The 18,732-nt window shown below is 42.0% G+C and overlaps 1 protein-coding gene across 1 annotated transcript in view; it reads right to left on the reverse strand.

Moving 5' to 3' along the window:
• Window positions 1-18,732, reverse strand: part of AMBRA1 (autophagy and beclin 1 regulator 1) — a gene marked incomplete at its 5' end in the record, with an annotated part of 130,041 nt that overhangs the window by 18,098 nt on the left and 93,211 nt on the right. The window contains one exon of the mRNA XM_082000451.1: window positions 11,037-11,176. Within this exon, the coding sequence (XP_081856577.1) occupies window positions 11,037-11,176 (140 nt within the window). The remainder of the gene's footprint in view (window positions 1-11,036; window positions 11,177-18,732) is intronic.

Genomic DNA, 18,732 nt, shown 5'->3' on the forward strand with positions numbered 1-18,732 from the left:
TACTCATTGTTCAGAGGAACAATGGAAAGATCATCCCTTTTCTGCAACTAGCAACTATGAACTATACTGATAGAGCCTGCTGATTTTCCAGAATCCTTCAGGCTTCGCCTGCCTCGTTCTGCAACCATGCAGAAACACACCCTGGCACCTACTTGAATTGGCAAAAGTGCTGCAGAAGCAGAACAGCAGGCAGCTTGCTGCATCTGGTAGCTGTATGCCTGCTTCAGGGAAGATGACAACTCAACTCAGAACACTATACAAGATGACTGGCCCCGTTTACTTGATTGTCCATCCTGCCAGCTTGGTTAAATACCAGGATTTTTGAAGAGGCACTATTCAAACTCACACCGTTTAAATGAGGTCAGCCTTATAAATCTGGAGGCACCAGTAGCTAATAACACTTCTCTGTCTCAACGGCGTGAATATGCACGAGTTTGTTCTGCCCAATACTGGGCAACTACAGCTGGATACAATCCATGTTCTTGCTGCCAGTGGGCAAGATTTAGATAGAAGGCACACTTCTAACAGTCATCTTCCCTGGGCAAAAATGTGGTATCTCAGCTAAGGAAGAGAGTCATCAGTCATCTAAGCTGTTAGATACCTCAAAGAGAGAGAGAGAGAGAAGAGAGATTAACACAGTAGGAAGAACTCAAACAGAATGGTTTCTTTTGATCCATAGGGTCCCTACAGCTAAAACCCAGGTGAATTCCAGGAGTCAGCATTTGTAACCTACCTATAATTTGCATGTAGCAGATGAGCAGACTTGTAAAATGAGTTGAAATGGAAGACACACCAACACAAAGCTTAAGAGGAATTCATCTTACATTCCAAGGGAGAAAGTCTTAAGTTAAGAATCAGTCTTCCAACACATTGAACAGAAATGATCAATGGAAAATACGCACCAAGACAATGACAGAGCAGGAGACAACAGTTTTGATTATCTTAGAACCCAAGCACAAATATTGATGTTGAGAGCGCTACCCTTAAGGAACATGAAGCTGCACAGCAAAACCGCTGATGAGAATAAGGACAAGTCCCTCACAGACAGCCTTCATGCCAATACCAATTCTCCTACCGAAATGCTGTAACATTTTTTTAAAGCAGCTTTTTCCTCGAGCTTTTTTACACCACTCTCAGCGTGATGTAGGAAGTTGTAACTTGTGCCTGAGAGAACCTTCTCAGCCCCGAATGTGACTCCCTGTGCTGCTGATGTTCTAACTAGACATCAGCTACTTTGACATTTAGAAGAGATATCTGAATTTGGAGGGGGCATACTGAGGCCATCATAAAATGCAGAATATTTGAATTAATGCATTACTGTAAGCAGATGGACAAAACACTTGTTTAAGGAAGACACAGAGTTAAGATTTGCTCCTACAACACTGGTAAGATTTTTGGGTATTACGCAGTGCACTACACAGTAGTTTTAGCACTATTAAAAAAGAACGTATGTTTTTGTGAATAGGGACATACACCCAGGACAAATAGCCTGGAATAAACAAGGCAGAAGGAGACCAAGTAACAATTTCCTGAATTTTCACTGATTTTCTCACTCAAAATCTTGCCAGTATTCCATGGTATCCTTCGCTTATCTGGCTCCAACCACATCAAGTAGCACACAGGGATCCTCTGGAAGATAAATAACAGATTCCAGAATGCAGAGCTTCAACTTCCTTAAATAAGAACAATTTATCTCGGTATCACCTTAAACCAAGCTCTAAAGATGGGTAACTTGCTTAAGGTCCTCTAAAAACTTAAAGGCTTGTTAATTGCTTAAAGTGATTACAGGCAGACTATACTCCAAATAAGCTTTGAACCCTCCGAATATCTTAATCTGTTTATGATCTATCAGCTCTTCCACTGTCTTAGACAATTTAGGATGTTAGGAGTCTTTGGGGGAGTGCAAATTGCTTAAGCCTTCTAAGGGCTTAAACATCTTAAACTGCTACAAGTCTCAAGAGCCAAAGTCACTCTTTAGTTGTCTTTGAACTTTCACTAGCATTTCAGCAGGAACTAACATTTGTGTTGATTCAAAGGTGACTTCAAAGTAGGCTTGTTTTGTAGATCTTATGCCAACAAACTAAACCAGGAAAAAGCATTTAGAATGGGAGAAATCAACTTCAAAATAAACTTTTAAAATCAGCAAGCATAGCAAATCCTTTTTTTAATAGAACACAGTGATGTGCACACACAAAGCTGCCAAGCTCCAGAACCAAGATGTTGGCTTTGTCTAATCTCAATGAGATCCACGGGGCAAGCCAATTTTTATATTTTTAATCTTCAGCAGCTTTGAAATTAGCCAACTAAAAAGTGTGCTGTTTAGCAAGCAGAGGAAACCTGCTCAAAAAAAAAAAAAAAAGAAAAAAATCTACAAAAAACCCAAATCCACAATTATTACTCCAATTATTCACAGTTTGTAGACATTGAGTTGAGACCATTTACAGAACCAGATAGCTTGAGGATTTTAAAAAGGGGGGAAAAAATGAAGAAAAAGTTGGTCGCTTTATTTGCTAGCTGGATTCACTAGAGTCCTGCTGGAAAACACAGGTATAAGGGACAACGAATAGAAGTCTACAAATCAACCAGATCAAGACCAGAAAATTAAAGATGATCTTACTGGAAAGCCAAGGGAGTAAACAACTGAACAAGGAAGGTCTAGTATTGACCTGCGGAGAAAAGAAAGGTTATAAGAAAGCAGGATAGACTGGTGCTGCCAAACAGGGAAAAGACATTCTAAAAATAAACATGAGGAAAAGGGTACTGGAATAAAAAAAGGCCTATTCATCAGTGAGGGTAAGGACAAAAATCAATGATAACTCAAAGTGGACGAGATACCTAATTTTCTCTCTGAAGTCTCCACTTAAAAAATATCGAAGGGTTCTTAGGCAATTAGGTAATAAGAAAAGCAGACATTGCAGCTAGTTCCAGTCATTAAGAAAAAAAAAAAGAAAAAATTTAGAAGTTAACTTTTTTAAACCATTCAGACCTGATATTTAATATGATACAAAAAAACTGAGGAAGTGACAAAAGGCCAAAAAAGCCAGCTTAGCAGCATTCTTAAAAAATAAAACCATACTTAAATTGACAATTACTCTCTCCTGTGTGCAACTTTCATCCTTAAAGACAGTAATATAACAAAGAGAAAAAAGAAGATATATGAAAACAATGAAAGAGTGAGCCACACGCAGTAGGCAGTAAGTAAAATAATTGCTTGCATGAAATTTAATTGCTTTTGTAGATAGAATTAGAAAAAAGTAAAGAAAGAAAAGGCAGCAGGTGTGATCTGAATAGATGTAAGTGAAGCATTTGGTAACTCCTCTTGGAGTACATAGCCGTGCTCTTAAAAAGATTGCTATCCAAGCTGACAACCAGTAAGGATCTGCAGAAGCCCAGTGACATAGTACACAAACTGGTAAGTAGCAGGTTAAATTTCTTTAACACCGGGCTTTGTACCAAGCTCCCTTTCTCATGGTAGAAAATAAATGTCATTAACTAGCCAGTGCTTTAGCCTATCTTGAAGAATTGGGTGAGGGAAATGAACTTACTAATAACGGAAGACTTAAAGCGGCTCTCAAAATTTATCTCTAGGATTCATAGACATATTAAGTGGAATTTTATGAGGGCATCTTCCACCTAATGCCATCATTCACCCAGGATATCAAATTCACATTCAGAAACGGAAATAGAAATGGAATAAAAAACAATATCAGAATGGAGATACTGTTTCAAGCCTCCATATTACCACTCTACTTCTGTTGCACCTGCAATGACCAAGCCTCTTGGCACTCATATACACAGGCTTCCCTGCACAATTTGGAAGTAATTAATTTAATTTTTTTTCTTAAACACATGAATAACAAAATCCAAATATAAGCTTTCAGGACACATCCTTAGAGCGAAATTGACTGTCTTCCCCCCTCTTTTCAGTCCTTTTATCAATCACAATAATCTTTTACCCTCATTTAGAAAACTCAATGTATCTTGTGATTAACAAGCAGCAAAAGTCCAGGACATGCATTCGCTTACTTGGTCATGCTGAAAGGCCACTGTGCAGACACTGCCTTTCGAAGGCCATTTGCTGGGAGGAGTCAAACATAACCAGTATCTCCAGCCGCCCCAGTTAAGAGTTGTGAAAACGTTCCGTGTGCAGGGTTGCTAACATCCCTCCGCTGCACACAAGGAAGACAGCTCCTCTTTCTGTCTCTTTGTTTACTCCATCCTCTAGAAGCTATTCTTAAAAGGCAAACAATGCACCAGGGCTTACGCTGCTGGGGGGCACCACTGCTAGAGGCTGAGGAGCCTGACGAATGGAGCCAGCCAGCAGAGAGACATGGCGCGCCAGGCAGCTGGGCAGGTCATCATCTCTTTACCAGCGCTGACAACTAGATGCAGACACATCGTCCCCATTACTAGATGAGAGGATAGGCAATTCTCAGAGGGGGAAAAAAACCTGGATTGGCATGGATAGACAATTGCAATGATTGTCTGCAAAGCATAGGGATTTATTGTGAAGAGAATTTTCCCAGAACGATTTTACGTTAGAGGCAGATCTCACCGCAAAGAATTAAAATATGCACACTGCATAGCACTGAATCAATTTGAGACTCTTCACACCTACTTCCCAAGGAGAAAATTCCAAGGGATGCTGCCTCTGAACCAGATACATCTTCAGGGGGTATTTTAATTCCATTACCAGAGGCTCTGTCTGCTGAAGAAATCCTTCCTCTCTTGTGGATGCCTGCATTACATAGCTAGCCCTAGACAAAGTGCTTTGAGTGACTGGTTTTGCAACAGTTTTCTCAGAACACTGAGGGTTTTGGATTAGTATTTTCAAAAGCGTGTGAGCACTGAGCCCTTCCAGAACCCGCTCCTGAGCTGGGGCGGGGGGCCAAGGGGGCACTCAAGATGAAACAAGAGAGAACTGATATTTGGATCCCCTGCCTTTCTCCCATGGCAGTCCTCCACAAGAGAAGACAGCAAAAAGCAATAAGCAGCATGCAGTCTGCTCCTCCTCACTTTTGGTCTCACCTGTTCATGTTCTACAAGATAGTGTTTGAGAAGCCCCTCAAGGGGTGTTTCTGAATGGAAAAGCTCTTGTTAGTATGTATCAGAATAGGAAAGGTTATGAGCACTGAAAACCAAATTCCTTTCTAATTCAGTAGAGGTGTTTCTGCTGTACAAGACGCTGTGGATTTCATTCCACGCTGCAAAAGCCAAAACCTGAGGAACTGAATCAAACCTCGAACTGCGCAGAGCCAAGAAAGATGTACTAAACTTTAGTAAGCGTTAGCACTGGTCACAGTTACAAAGGATATCAGGCAGCACATGGCCGGGGAGAAGTAGCCTTGGGGAGGCTAAAAAAGCACTAGCAGCCACACAGAAAAGTCAGCGTGCAGTGGGATAGCAGTGGTATGGGAGGAATTCACACTGCTCTCTACCACCTCCTGCAACAGACCTCCAGGTCACAGTGGTAGTACATGGTAGTTCACTTCATTTGCGAAGTGGAGTACACTACCTCAAGTGGTGTGCCTGAAGGGATTATTGTTTTCATGTGGCACAGCTCTCCCAACGAATATTAGTGTCATGAATTTAATGTCTTGATTTAGCTCAATGGTGCCCACCCTTTAAAACATAGCAGCCTCAGAGCCTTTCAACACCACGCTTCTGGACTGAACACAAACTCATCTTACATCCAAAAAGCACAGACTACCACATGGTAATGCGAAGTCATGTGCAAGCAAATAGCAGACTTGTGATCTACTATCTATGCAAGTTGGCAATCATCTATACACTGACCCATGACAAGACTGAACTACAGGACCCTCAAAAAAGGAACAGGTTGTCACAATGTCATACAGAATGCAACCTGTTTCCAATCCACATCTGAGGGCCAAAACTCTGTTATCAGCAGGACTCACCCGTGAACCACAGACCTGAGTACCCTTGCTCCAGCCTATCATCACTGCAATTGGTTAAAAAGCAACAAGACAAGCATGAAGCATCCCCCGAAGACACACTACCTATGATCTCTCAATTCCATTCATTACTCTATGCACCTTCAGGACTTGCAGATGCCTTTCTTCGTATCAGTTTCCTGAACTTTGTGCTTTGTCCCCAACTGTCACTTCCATGAACCTTCTCCCAGTGAGTCCTCCTATTACATGGTGGCTGATGATTTTTTTCAAACACAAATCAAAGATCAGACTCATGAAAAGTAAATTGCTTGTCCTGTTGGTCACTTGCAGAGGAAGTTGTTGCCAAAAGCTGGGTCTTTCACTCCCCTGGGTTCTTTCACACAAACCATTCCCCAAAAGGACAGTAATTCAGCAGGAAAAGTAGACAAGGTTTTAAACAGGTCACAGAGACCTGCTCTAAGATGGATAGTTTGTTTAGTTGCAAGCAAGTGAACCAGCAGCTAAACAAGCAAAAGAGAAAAACATATGAAGGACAAGCAAACACTGCTGAACAGCAGCTCCACCACCTTTGCTGTTCATTATCCTTACTCAGAATAGCATTTATGCACTGACAATTGGCATCTCTGGGTTTTAAGTCTGTATCTAATATTGCATGTTCAAACTAACATATCAGTAAACAATATAAGTTGGTTGGCCTTTGAGTATTTGGGAAAGGAGGAACTTCCCTGACATTACATTAAAAGTTTCTTCAAATTTGATCACATAAAAAGCAGAGCAAACAAACTGATGCTTTTCAGTAGCACAGTTCAGTGAGGTGGGTGTCACCCTGAAACCTAGGGAAGTGGGTACACAATGTCCTTTCTTTCCTTTACTCACCAGAATGCAGCCCTGCTAGGGGTTATAACTTTGACTAATAAACCCATTTATTCTGTCCTTATAGCTAGTGTACTGGCCCATGAATTCCAGTCTTTTACAGGCTTCTTTCAGGCCCATTAGGTGCATTTCCAAGTGTGGATGCACACAGCTGTCACCACCTCACCTCTCTACAGCACAACAGCTCTGGGCGCCAACTTGTTGACACCTGTTTAGACATGGACCTTGGGTTCAAAATACTGAAAAAGTGCCTCACGGCTCAGCAGTACAGTCCCACCCCCAGTCACAAGTATTCAAGTCATACACTTGTCTCTGCAAGCCAGCCAAGCTGCATCTCTAAACAATTAAGCCTTTTGCATCCACCTAACCAATGCACAGGCTACTGCAAAAATCAGCTGGTTAGCCACCTTTCTCTAGCTTGCAGCCACAACCTGGTCATAGTCAATTTATGCCTCTTTGTTCTTTAATAAAAAAAGATATAAATTTAAATAATTCTCCTTTCCTGGAAATTTATGTAAGGCTATATAACCCCCTCCTTAGCGCTCCTTTTTAGCTGTGCTAAAGATGACAAGCTTCAGGTTTTCTTAGATAAAAATGCTCCACTGACTTCACTAGAGGCTCTTCTCAACTACTGTACCAGTTCAAAGGCAGTTCTGAATACGAATATGTGAATTTTAAACTGTTCCACCTTACGTATCTAGTTTCTTCTACAGTGACAGTAACATTTTTCTATCTCTGCTATTAAGCATCTTGTGTCTTATTCTAGAACTGAATCTATTGTTTATACAGCCTCATGTGTTGATGGCTCAATCATCAAAGATCAACTAAAACCTTGGGTCTTTTTCCTCCTCTGTCATTTTAACTACTGAGCTCAGTGTTATTAGTCACTAAGTGCACTTTGTACTATTAAATTCTATCTCATTTCTACAGCTCCAGTCACTTTCAAGGCAATCCAGTTCTTGTGCAATACTCTGATCTTTCTCTGCAATGACAAGTCTAATGTCACATCCTCTCCAAATTTATTCAGCGCACCCTTACAAGGCATTAGTGTAAATAGTATTAATAACCAGCCCCAGAAAAGGTTCTTTAAGAAGTCCATCAATGACCTCTTTTGTAACAGAGTTCAGCTCTCAATCATGTTGTATTCTTTCCTTTAGCCAGGCCTTCACCTGCTCTTATCAGACCATGTGCTAATCCTAATTCCTTGCAAATTAACTAGATTTATTGTAGTTCCAACATGGGAACTGCCTTGCTAAAACGCAGAGGTATTAAACCTGGAGCAAGTCCTTAGCTGACCCTTTAATTAAAAATAAATACATAAAATTCTCAATGACAGGTATCCAACACGCTATATTCCACCTTAGTCAAAACACAATGCATTCAATCCCATCTTTCCGTGATTTTAATTTTCCTTTCCTTCAAAACATACCCCATAAATCTGCGTATCAAGTTAATATTATGGACTGCCAACATATTCTGACCTTCCCCATTTCCGTTTGCAAGAAAAACTGCCATCAGTGCTACCCCAACTTAGCAATATAACCCAAAACATTTGTTTTTTAATTACTGTTTCTTTAGAACCCTGGAAGGACTACTTGCATAGCCTCTTATTATGAGCCCATGGAGCTTCAAGTTACGCCTTCTTTTTTTTGGTCAGCTTGTACTTCCAGTCTACTCATCTCATTTTCCCTAAGCATGTGCTTTTCAAGTCCTTTATTTGAGGCACAGCTGCTATTCCAACCTGTTTATGTGGTCCCTGTGGTACTTGGTTTCAGATGCCTCCATGGTACATGGGAACAAAGACCCAGGGAATAATAACCATCTCAGTTGTTTGCTACTGGCCATTTTTCTTTGCCAAATTAGAACAGTGGGTGTGTTTTTAGCAGTACAGTGTTTTCTTGATCCCTGCTGTTTGTTAGGCTATCCCCTGTATAGTACTCTATCTTATTTAGTTTCTCCTCCTCTGTATTACTGTGTATGGAAGCTACACAAATATTTTTCATCTTTCTCTCTCACTTCTCAAGTCAAAGTCAACAGATATGCCAACCTCAAACCAAGTCTACTAAGCCAAGAACTACAGAGATGGCATCCTACACATTGGGATTTTTCCTTTCTCCAAGGATCTTCCAAGTAGACCTGGGGCAGACATCACAGCCGCAAGTTACTTCTGTTCTGACAGAGCCTCACTCATTCGTGTGTTCTGATGTTAGAGTCTCAATGAAAATTATTCAGCTTGGTGAATATCTATACCTTCACGCAGAGGTTTTTAAGTCACTCTGTTGTTGGTCTGTAAAATGGTGCAGTTGAGAACAGAAGGTATCAGCTGTCCTGCTCCAAAAAGAACCCACCAGTCCATGTGAGGTCTTCAGTAATCACCAGAAGCATCAGTCACTCCAATCCACCAACAGGAAACCTCTTGAAGCATTTCTGTCAAACCACCAATAAATTTCCCACCTCTACAGCCACCTTGTTTCATGTTCGTATACAAAAAGTTTCTTCTTCTTGAAATTGTGCATGATTGTTGCTGGGATAGAAGCAAGGAGATAGAAGAGTGCCCTAGCAACATGGTGAGCTAAGGAGGTTTCACAGAGATGCTGCAGAAGGACTGACAGTGCTTCCATAACATACCATGAAAGTGTTCATGTCATGTCTTTAATTAGTGAGGTGCCAAGAAGAGACATGCCATTTAGCTTGGGGCTACTGCAAGCACCAGAATGGATACCAAATGTGGGGTGTGGCAAGCCAGGACAGCCAGACCAAGCTCAACTCTGCAGCATTCAATCAAAGCATCCACCCTCAGGGAGACTTCATTTTCCTGGGTTCTTATCCAAGTTCATCTCATGAGCCATAATCAGTAGACTAAATCTTATCAGTCTTCTATACCGAAAATAACTTAGAATAACTCTCTAGAGTTTGAGAAGAGAGCCATTATTCCTGAATAATTCTACTTAGAAAGTAACAGCAACTATTCTTGAAGAAAGCCACTATACTGGAAGAGAGTGATTATAGATTATTCCATAATAATATCTTGTAGGACTTCATGTATAAATAAGGCCTTGATGAAAGATTATGTTCAAGAGAACAAGAAGGCTGTTTGAAGAGCATTGGCATTCTGTATTACTGAAATTGGTCCAATCTGAATTCCAACCACAGATTTCACCACAAGGCTGTACCGAATTAGTCACTATTACAACTGTATATATTTATTCTGATTTAAGACAGTGGTTCTACACTGACCACATGACTCTCCTCAAGCACCACATGCCTGATCTCATGCACAATGGGGTCCACATGCCTGTGGTAAGATCACCAGCAGTGTTGCAAGTTTCCAGCTGCCAGCTTTTAAGTTACAAGGAATATGTGAAGTATAACCCAAAAGAATACCAAGGTAGTTTAGTACCAGGAAATAACTGAAGCAGAGAAATCCCTGAAGTGTTCCTGCAGCATAAAAACACCCCCATACTGCTCCAAAAGAAGTGCTTGCACAACACAATGGAGAAAAAGGTCTCAAAGTATGGACCAGAGACTCCTCAAGAACACTGAAAGCAATACACATTTCACTGCTCAGGCAGTCAGTCATCATCTATGTCACACCACATCTAAATTAGCTCATGTTTAATTGCAAGTTTACAAAGGGACAGTTATACCTTTCATAGCACTGTATAAGTAAGTGAGCTAAAGTCCACAAGTCACATCATTGGGCTTTCAAGTGAGGACCAAAACAATTCAATGGGTTGCTCATAATCATGACAAAAATCTTGGCAGTTCATAGAATCTCATGCTTGAATACTGTAACAAGTATTTGATAAGTCTAGGTCAGCAGCTTTCAACCTGGTTGGTGGACTCCAAGGGGTCCATGAAAGCTGAGGAAAGCAAGCATATCACTAATGGCTCAAACTTGCTGTTCTCATTGAAAAATTTTAGAAATCCATAAATCCAGAGAGACTGAAAGACACTGCACTAGACATACATGAAACAAACGATTCAGAAAGCCTAGAAAGACATGGGAAATAAAATGAGCTAATGAGATGCACTTCAAACAGCCTCAGAAGTTTATAATCAGCAAAATAAACATTGATGGCAAGAGACTCGGGTAAACACTGCGGCAGTCCAAAAGGAGCGTTAGGAGTTGGGTTTTTTAGGTCCCTCTAGCACAATGCCCCAAGCAGTGAAAAGCCATCTTATCCCCACTGCCCTAAGAACATAACAGCCAGAGCAATTATAACTCCATGTAAAGCAATCACTTACTCTGGTCGGCAAATCACCAGGTCCCCTTTGTTGGTGCCATATGCCAATCCCAGGCCTGGCTCAGGCAGCCAGCGAGCAGAGTTTATGCTGACATGTCTTCTCTGGTCGGCAGGCATTGGGTACAGAACGTTGAAAACTCTCTGAAACAATAACAGGAGGTTACTTGACAGGACAATACAAGGCAGGAAAGCCAAGGAGGCTCAAGCAAATGTTCAGTCTCCCTGCAGCAGTGCAGCTCACCAATGAGACATGTCATTTTACAGGATGTTGCAAAGAAACCACTAATCCAGCAGTGAGAGTAAGCAGCTGCTAGAAATGCACATATGTGTGCCCCTAAGTGTTTAATAGACTGACTGGCACAGAGCTGTGGAGCAGAAGAAATTCTGACTCCAGGAGAACCTACATGTCACTTAGTGGGCTGCACAGTCCTATTCAAACTAATTAAACAAAGTGGTGGGGACAAGTAGCATAATCATTAGAAAGCAGGGCAACTGGGACTCTTCTGGCCTTCACCTCTCATCTTAACTCAGTAGGGTGGAACTGGAAACTGGCAAATATATAGGCTTTTAGCATCAAAAGTTTATTGTTTCTATTAAGCAAGCCAAACTTTAAAAAAGGAAAGAATTGTATATTATTTTTGCATAAACATTTAAACAGCCTCCTGAAAATGTTTCAGTCTTTGACCAACAGTGCACAAACCAAATCAAAATGCAGAGATTATGAGTTATTATTATAAACAAATCCCTCAGTTCAGGTCCTCTTCGAACACCATCCATTTTACCTGCAGTAAGGTAAGAAGCTGAAGAGCTGCTAAAACTGCAGGTAGTTAGCCAGTGCTTCCCAAATGCTGCATTAATGCAGGTGAATGAAAACCCTGTGCACACCAAGGACCAACAGCAAGCTCTGCTTTCTGGTCTGCACTACCTTGGTTTCTGAAGCGTATGAGCTTGAAAAGTGAGAACTACCAGGCAGAACAGATTATACCTATGCAGATACTCTCCTACTCCAAGAAGCTGATGTCTTTTGTACAGCACAATGCTTTCCTGCACCCTGCCATCCAGCAACCAGAACTAAGTATACTAGCAACACTCCATTCAGCCAGAAAATATGACACAGACAGATCATAAAAACAAAGGCATGGGAAGTGGAAAGAGGGGTTATAAGCTGATTAGGCAGGGACAAGCTGCGTCAGCGGACTGGGACATCAGAGCACGTTCCAACACAGCTTCAGAAGAGTAGAACTGAAGACTGCATTTACAAGACCAAATCATTAACAGAATTTCTGCAGAAGTCTACCTAGGATTTAAATCTGTAATCACTGCAGGTAACACAGACTTCGAATCTAGATTTTTCAATGGAGTAAGTCCCAGGTGAAAGATATGTTTTCATTAGTTTTTCTGGTGGACAACCATCCATCCATCCATCACAAAACCTTTCTTCCAAACTCCTCAGAAAAGGCAATGGTGCTGGACCAGGAAGAAGGGAAGGGAATGAGGATGTGCTGGAACAACAGGATAAAGGTAGATGGGAATACAGAGCAAGCACTACTGCACTGCTGTGGTGGCCTGAAGTAATAATTAGAATTCATTAGGGTGGGACTCATTGGCTAGCATAATTGGGGCTCAGGACAACAGCTTATGTACCTGTTTTTCTCCGTAGCTGTACTGCCCACCCCACATCTTGTCTGGTTGACAATTTAACTTGAGAAGTCTGAGGCAGAGACCACTTAACTGCATGCCCTCCAATAGCTAGTACCCAGAACCTTCATCTTAACCATCATAGCACAAACAAAGTAAGTCAGAGCAAAACAATAGAGCTACATTATTTCCCACACTTAACCTCTCCTCTGAGGCCACATTAGAAGAGAAAATGTCCTTAAGAATTTCTCTGTATGACAGACACTGGTCACTCTTTGCCCTGGCTATCACTCAGCAGTTAGCGTATCCAGAGCAGCTCAGTGTTTGAATGGAAGGTACAAGGCCCTTCGGGGTTTATCTAGTTCTTAACCATCTCTGTCATGCCTGCTCTGTTCCCTGTCTGCCTTGCTTGCTCTGTGTGTGTGGAAGGGCAGGGGGAGAAAAAGAGGAAAAAAAAAAATTAATCAGATGTAGGATGGTGACACCTGTTACCATGGAGATTATGGTGCACTCTGAGATGGGGAGACTGGATTTTAAGGAGGAGGAAGGAGGGGAAAGGGAGGAGTCTGCCAGAGTTGGGAGCATAAATTCACAAAATAAGCATTCCAAATCTCTCAAGAACTGCAAGGGTTTTCCATCATATCCTTCTTCGGCAAGTCAGAAACAAATGGTTTCTCTTCTGAGAATGGCTTTGCAAGATATGACAGCTAGAGAACCTGCCTTCCTAGGATAGCCACAAGCTCTCCTCCACTGGCAGGTCAGTTTGCACAGCCGTTGCCCCACAGGCTGTGCAACCAGCCATGTCAAGGAGAGAAGACTTGCTAGCTACAGCTCAGCATCCAGGTGTTTTACAGTAAATAGCACAACAAGGAAACTGCTGCCAAGGACATGGGTCTGGTTCTGACAACCTGCAAAAATGTTGGCTGAGGGCAGAATCTCAAAGACAAGATGGCTTAAAAATTCTGCATAAGAATAGTTGCTTCATCACTCCACTCCATTCACTTCTAAACGGCTTGTCACAAGGAGAGCTCCCCTCCCCTGCTGCTTCCCACTCCCACGCTAATGGGACAACTCCATGCAGTGTTAAGGGTGATGACATCCATGCGTGTGGTAATTAGTACATAAAAAGAGAAAGCAGCTGTACTGGCATAATCACCACTCGCAGCAGTAACCAGAACCCAGCTAATCAATCTGATGCAGTCACACAGACTGGCTGTTGCAATTGCATCCATTAGCAAGACCCCCCTACTCTATCCACAGAGTGGGAAAAAAAAAAAATTAAAGTTCCTTCAACATCAGCAGGTCCCTCTCTTCAAAGAAGGTCAGAAGCCTGCCAGGAAGCATTATTCTCCATAGATCACAGCTAATTCCTTTTGGATTTTTTTTTTTTTGTCCTTTTGTTTCCATTGCTACATCTTATAAAAAGTTACTGAGATATTTCAACCAAAGTTGAAATCCTGAAAACATACCACAGAGTGACCACACCTCTTTACCAGTGGAATTATCCATGCTTCGTAGTTCTGAACTTCTAGGGATAATACACAACTTATCACAGAAATCCTACACTAACATGACTCTCCAGCTTCTAGGTCAAGAGACTGCTGACAACTCTCAAACACTCTTAAAACTAGCGATTCAAATGCATGAAGCTGAGAATTCACCCGTTCCCTTTCATTAGAGCTGGTCCACAGACTAGTTTCAGGTCACGTGTAACATCCATGTTGATTACCAAGGGTTCAGGAAGCAGTTTAGAACCACTCTTTTAAAAGTCCACTAATCTTTAAGGTGACCACCACACTCTACCACAGCCTCCAGAGAGTTTATTTTTAATATAGTGGCATTTTCATTTAGGACAGATATCGTATTGCATCTTTGTCAGTCCATGACCACTGCCAGCAGTCATAGGAAGCTTCCAGGCTCTTCACCATAACCAACGTCAAACTTGCTCTTAGCATCACTACACTACTAATTCAATGATACACAGCCACACCATTAGATGTGGCAATTCAGCATTTTATGAAGTTGGCAGTTGCATTTGTTTCCAGATACTGTTCTGAAACAGAGTTTTGAATGGTATGTTTCTCTAACTATAAACACTGTGAAGTCTGAGGAATGGGAGCTTCAGAACATCCCTATGGAAGCTCAAGTCCAAACAGGCAACTTAAGTATAGCAAGCTGTTCTCTTCTTAGCAACAACATAAACATATAAATGTCATTTCAGCAGGCAAGAAAGGTCCTACCCCTTCCCTTTAGGGCCACACAATCCAGCCTGGATTACACAGAACAGTTGCTTGACCTGCGCAATGATTGTAGAAGACTCTGTCTCTGGTAATCTCCCCACATTTCAAAGGAGATTCCAGAAGTATTCTGTAATTTCAGGGACTCCATCTCTCCTCTGAGTTCAGGGGATGTCAGCAAGATAAAAAGTCTTCTTCTAGAAATACCAAAACTGTCTAGATTGCTAAGCTTCCACCGAAAAGGCGAATCTCATACAAAGGGGAAGCAATACTCACTAAAGAAACAGTCGGCTGCTTCCATTCTACATCCTTCCAACCATAAAGTGTGGGGAAAGATTTGGTTGAGTAATTTATGTCTGCACTTCTCTATTTTCAAAGATCGCTCTAGAAGCAACTACTTATCTCTTTGATGCATCTTTTCCATCCTCCCTGGACATTATCTACTGAACTCCCTAAAGCGCATTTCATCACTTCACAGCCACTCCTTCAACGTTGAATTCAGCAGGGGAGAAGACAGCTCAGAGAAAGCAGGGCTGTGAGGCATGAGGAAAACTGCAAAAAATAAGCCCTTAAAGTGTTCAGCAAACAAGCTGCATGTGGAGTGCAAAGGCCACCTCAAGTCCACTGCTGCTGCTCCCCCTCCAACTTGTCAGTGCTGGCACATCAGTACTGTAGCACCTGTCACAGCCACCACTGAGGTATTAAACTAAATATTTACTTATGGCAGAGAGCCAGGGGAGGCTGCATAACAATCAACAGCCTCAAGGAATCTTTCATGATGATCTCTTCCTCCCTGTCAAGCTGCTGTACTTACACGGGAAGAAGGGGGCCCAGGGCACAACACATAAGCACAGAGCTAGGCAGTTAATTTGTACCTGCCTTGGAGGGGTAAGAAAACTTTTTGATAAAAGCCTCTGCTCTGCAAAGCCCTAGTTATTGACCTGGTGTTTCCCTCTTCCCCTCCCGCTCTGTCCCAGGGAAGCTGCTGCTATTTGATAACAGTCTTCAAATTCTACCTTTCCCCTCAGTTTCTGGGGTGTGCCAACGTTAAAAAGCTGGACAGGGCAATTGCCAGGATCCTCTCAGTCGTAAGAGTAGCAACAGGTTGCCCCAAGCCTGTGCTACCGCTGCCAGTTGGCAACGGTGCTGCACAGCTCGCCTGGTCCGAGCGGCACTGTGACCGGCCAAAGCGGAGGCACCGCGTCATCTGCACAGCTGTCTCTCCTCGAGGTCTTCCCACCACCAAGGAGGGCGATGGAAGACAGAGAAGTGCTGAACACTACTTGTTTGGCAGAGTGGCACCTTTCTTCTCTCTGGCACTCAAGAAAGAATAAACATGTTTTGAAGCTGGAGGAGAAGAAAAAGTTGGCACAGGCAGATACAGAAACTCAGCAGGAACTCTTGCTTTTTATCATTTTAAATTCAATAGAGACAATCCTGCTCTCAACTAGATGCACTGCCTTTCAAGATGTCAATAAATTTCAAGCCATTACCCTTGCTTAGTGCAAGCAGTACACTGGGCTGTTAGATCAGCCTTGATAAAGACTGTGTGGGGAGGGGGTGCAGCTGTTCTCTTGTTTACATGGGGAAATCTTGTTATCCGTGAAGCTCCATCCTGACAGGTAAAGGGAGAGGAAAGGCTGGAGCAGTCCAGGGGGGTTTATCAGGCACCAGCCTAAAATATAACTATTAATTTTCAGCTGAATCGATGCTGTCACCAGAGGCTGACTGACCATGAAAACACACAGGAAGAGAAACATCTAATGTGTTAAACCCAATAGAAACCTCTTACTCGGAGGACTGGTAAAATCCACAGCTTCATGGCCACTCTGACCTGGGTTGCAGAGAAAAGCCCTTCAGAAAGGAGTGTTGGTCACTGCTGGACGGGTATAGCTGTACTGGCAGGCAACATTTATAGCTTGTGCCAGCACAGATCTAAAGTTTATGGTGGTAAACAGCGTTCTTCATATGGATACAGATTATACCACCAAAGTAAATAATTGTGGAGGCTGCACAGCTTTGCCATTGTAATTGCAGCTATACTAGAGCTTCTGGCCAGTGCAGGTATCTCATTTTGTAATACAGTTCAACAAACTAAGGTACGTGAACTAGGTAATACAGACGCAGCCCTAAAAGCACAGCCAATCCATGAGATTAAGTTCACCGAAAGCACACCTCAAAGCAAAGCCTATGTACAATACGAAACTACCCAAAGAGCATTCAAAAAATGCAGAAAACGACAAAGTGCACTTGTTTTTGCAGAGCAGCAGTGAGGTGCAGCGACAGGATGAAGGCATAAGCAGAGCAAAACCAGCCGCAGTCCAACTACGGTGGCACGTATTTTGCATTTCCCCATCTGCCCTTCATCTTCTGCTCCACAACCTGCCCTTGAACAAGAATCTGAAGTTTCACTTCATCTTTTTTGACTGCAAGCACCTTACTGAGACTGAACAGCCCCTATATAAATTCATTATCCTTTTTTTCGCCTTACTTATCCCAATAGGGTGTTGCCACTGAAAGATATCACCTTGGTTTTTTTCTTTAATGTCAGTGTGTTAACCAGTTCACCTCTGACACCAGAATATCAGATAAATTGCTATGAAGCATCTACCACTCTACTGAAACCACTACATGTCCTTTGCTTAGCTGCCAGGAAGCCTCCTGCATCACTGACTTCGATAAAGCTGCCAATTAGTTTAAGCAAGTCTGTGGCTTTTTAAGGTCCAGAAGCATAATAAAACATCCTAACCTGATCTCCTTAATAAATAACACTATCCTTTTTTTGCTTAGATTACATTCTTTACTTTGCCTTCTATTTATGAATTTTTTGCAGAAGCTGCTGAAATTCAGGCTTACGCCTTGCACTATCACAAACCCCAGAGCCCACCACAGCAGACTTCAAGTCTAGCTTGTCTAAAGCAGAGGGCCTTGAATGCAAAGCAAAACAAACACTCCTTGGGATAATTGACCAATGACTCAATACATTTACTCATAAGACAATGTACATCAGTATTTTGAAACAAGGCAAGTCTCCCCTTTGTTTGGAAGGGGTCTTCTTTCCATATCTATATGCAGATGCAAAGAAAAAGGCATGCGTTTCCCACAATCAGACGGGAAAGAAAGTTGCTTTTTTGCTCCCAGTCTCTTCTCATTAGGCAGGTTGGTCTATGCTGCTCTCAACCCCTCCCCCATAGCCGATTCTTGCCAACAACGTACACGTTCTTCCATTAGATCTTCTCTCTTAAAATGGGAGAAGCAAAAAATAATGCACTTATCTTTTTGGATTTGTCTTATCCTCAAATGGATCTTATCCTCTAATGCTCTGCACAAATAAAATTTCTTTCAACTCCATTTATCTTCCCCAGATGCAACAGGATCACAGATGAAATAATTCTTCAGTCTTTACCAATACAACAAACCTCTTTCTGCCCACCTGTTGTCGGTGCAGAAAATCCTAGCTTTGCTTTCTGAGCCACAGTGAATTCAACAAGAACTAACTCTTAATTTTCAGCAACAACTGAAACCTTAACCAAGGATACTTGATTTAATTCCTAAAACAGGATACCACCAGAAGTTTCTATTGGATGGACTAAGAAACTTTATACAAAGGTAAAACATTGTTGATTCTTCCTGATCACACTTGATCACATCATTTATTACTGAGCTTTCAAATCAGAAGAAGTCTCCTTACAGCACACCAAACCCTTTCATTTTTAGGTTAGCTCTTGGCATTATCAGCGGGTACTTATCTCACAAGCCTGCCATGCAACTACGACATGAGAAAGAGCTTTAAAGTAACTAATGGAAAACTTCAACACTAAC

The sequence above is a fragment of the Phaethon aethereus genome (assembly GCF_964289735.1).
Source record: "Phaethon aethereus genome assembly, chromosome: 5".
In the NCBI taxonomy this organism is placed as follows: Eukaryota; Metazoa; Chordata; class Aves; order Phaethontiformes; family Phaethontidae; genus Phaethon; species Phaethon aethereus.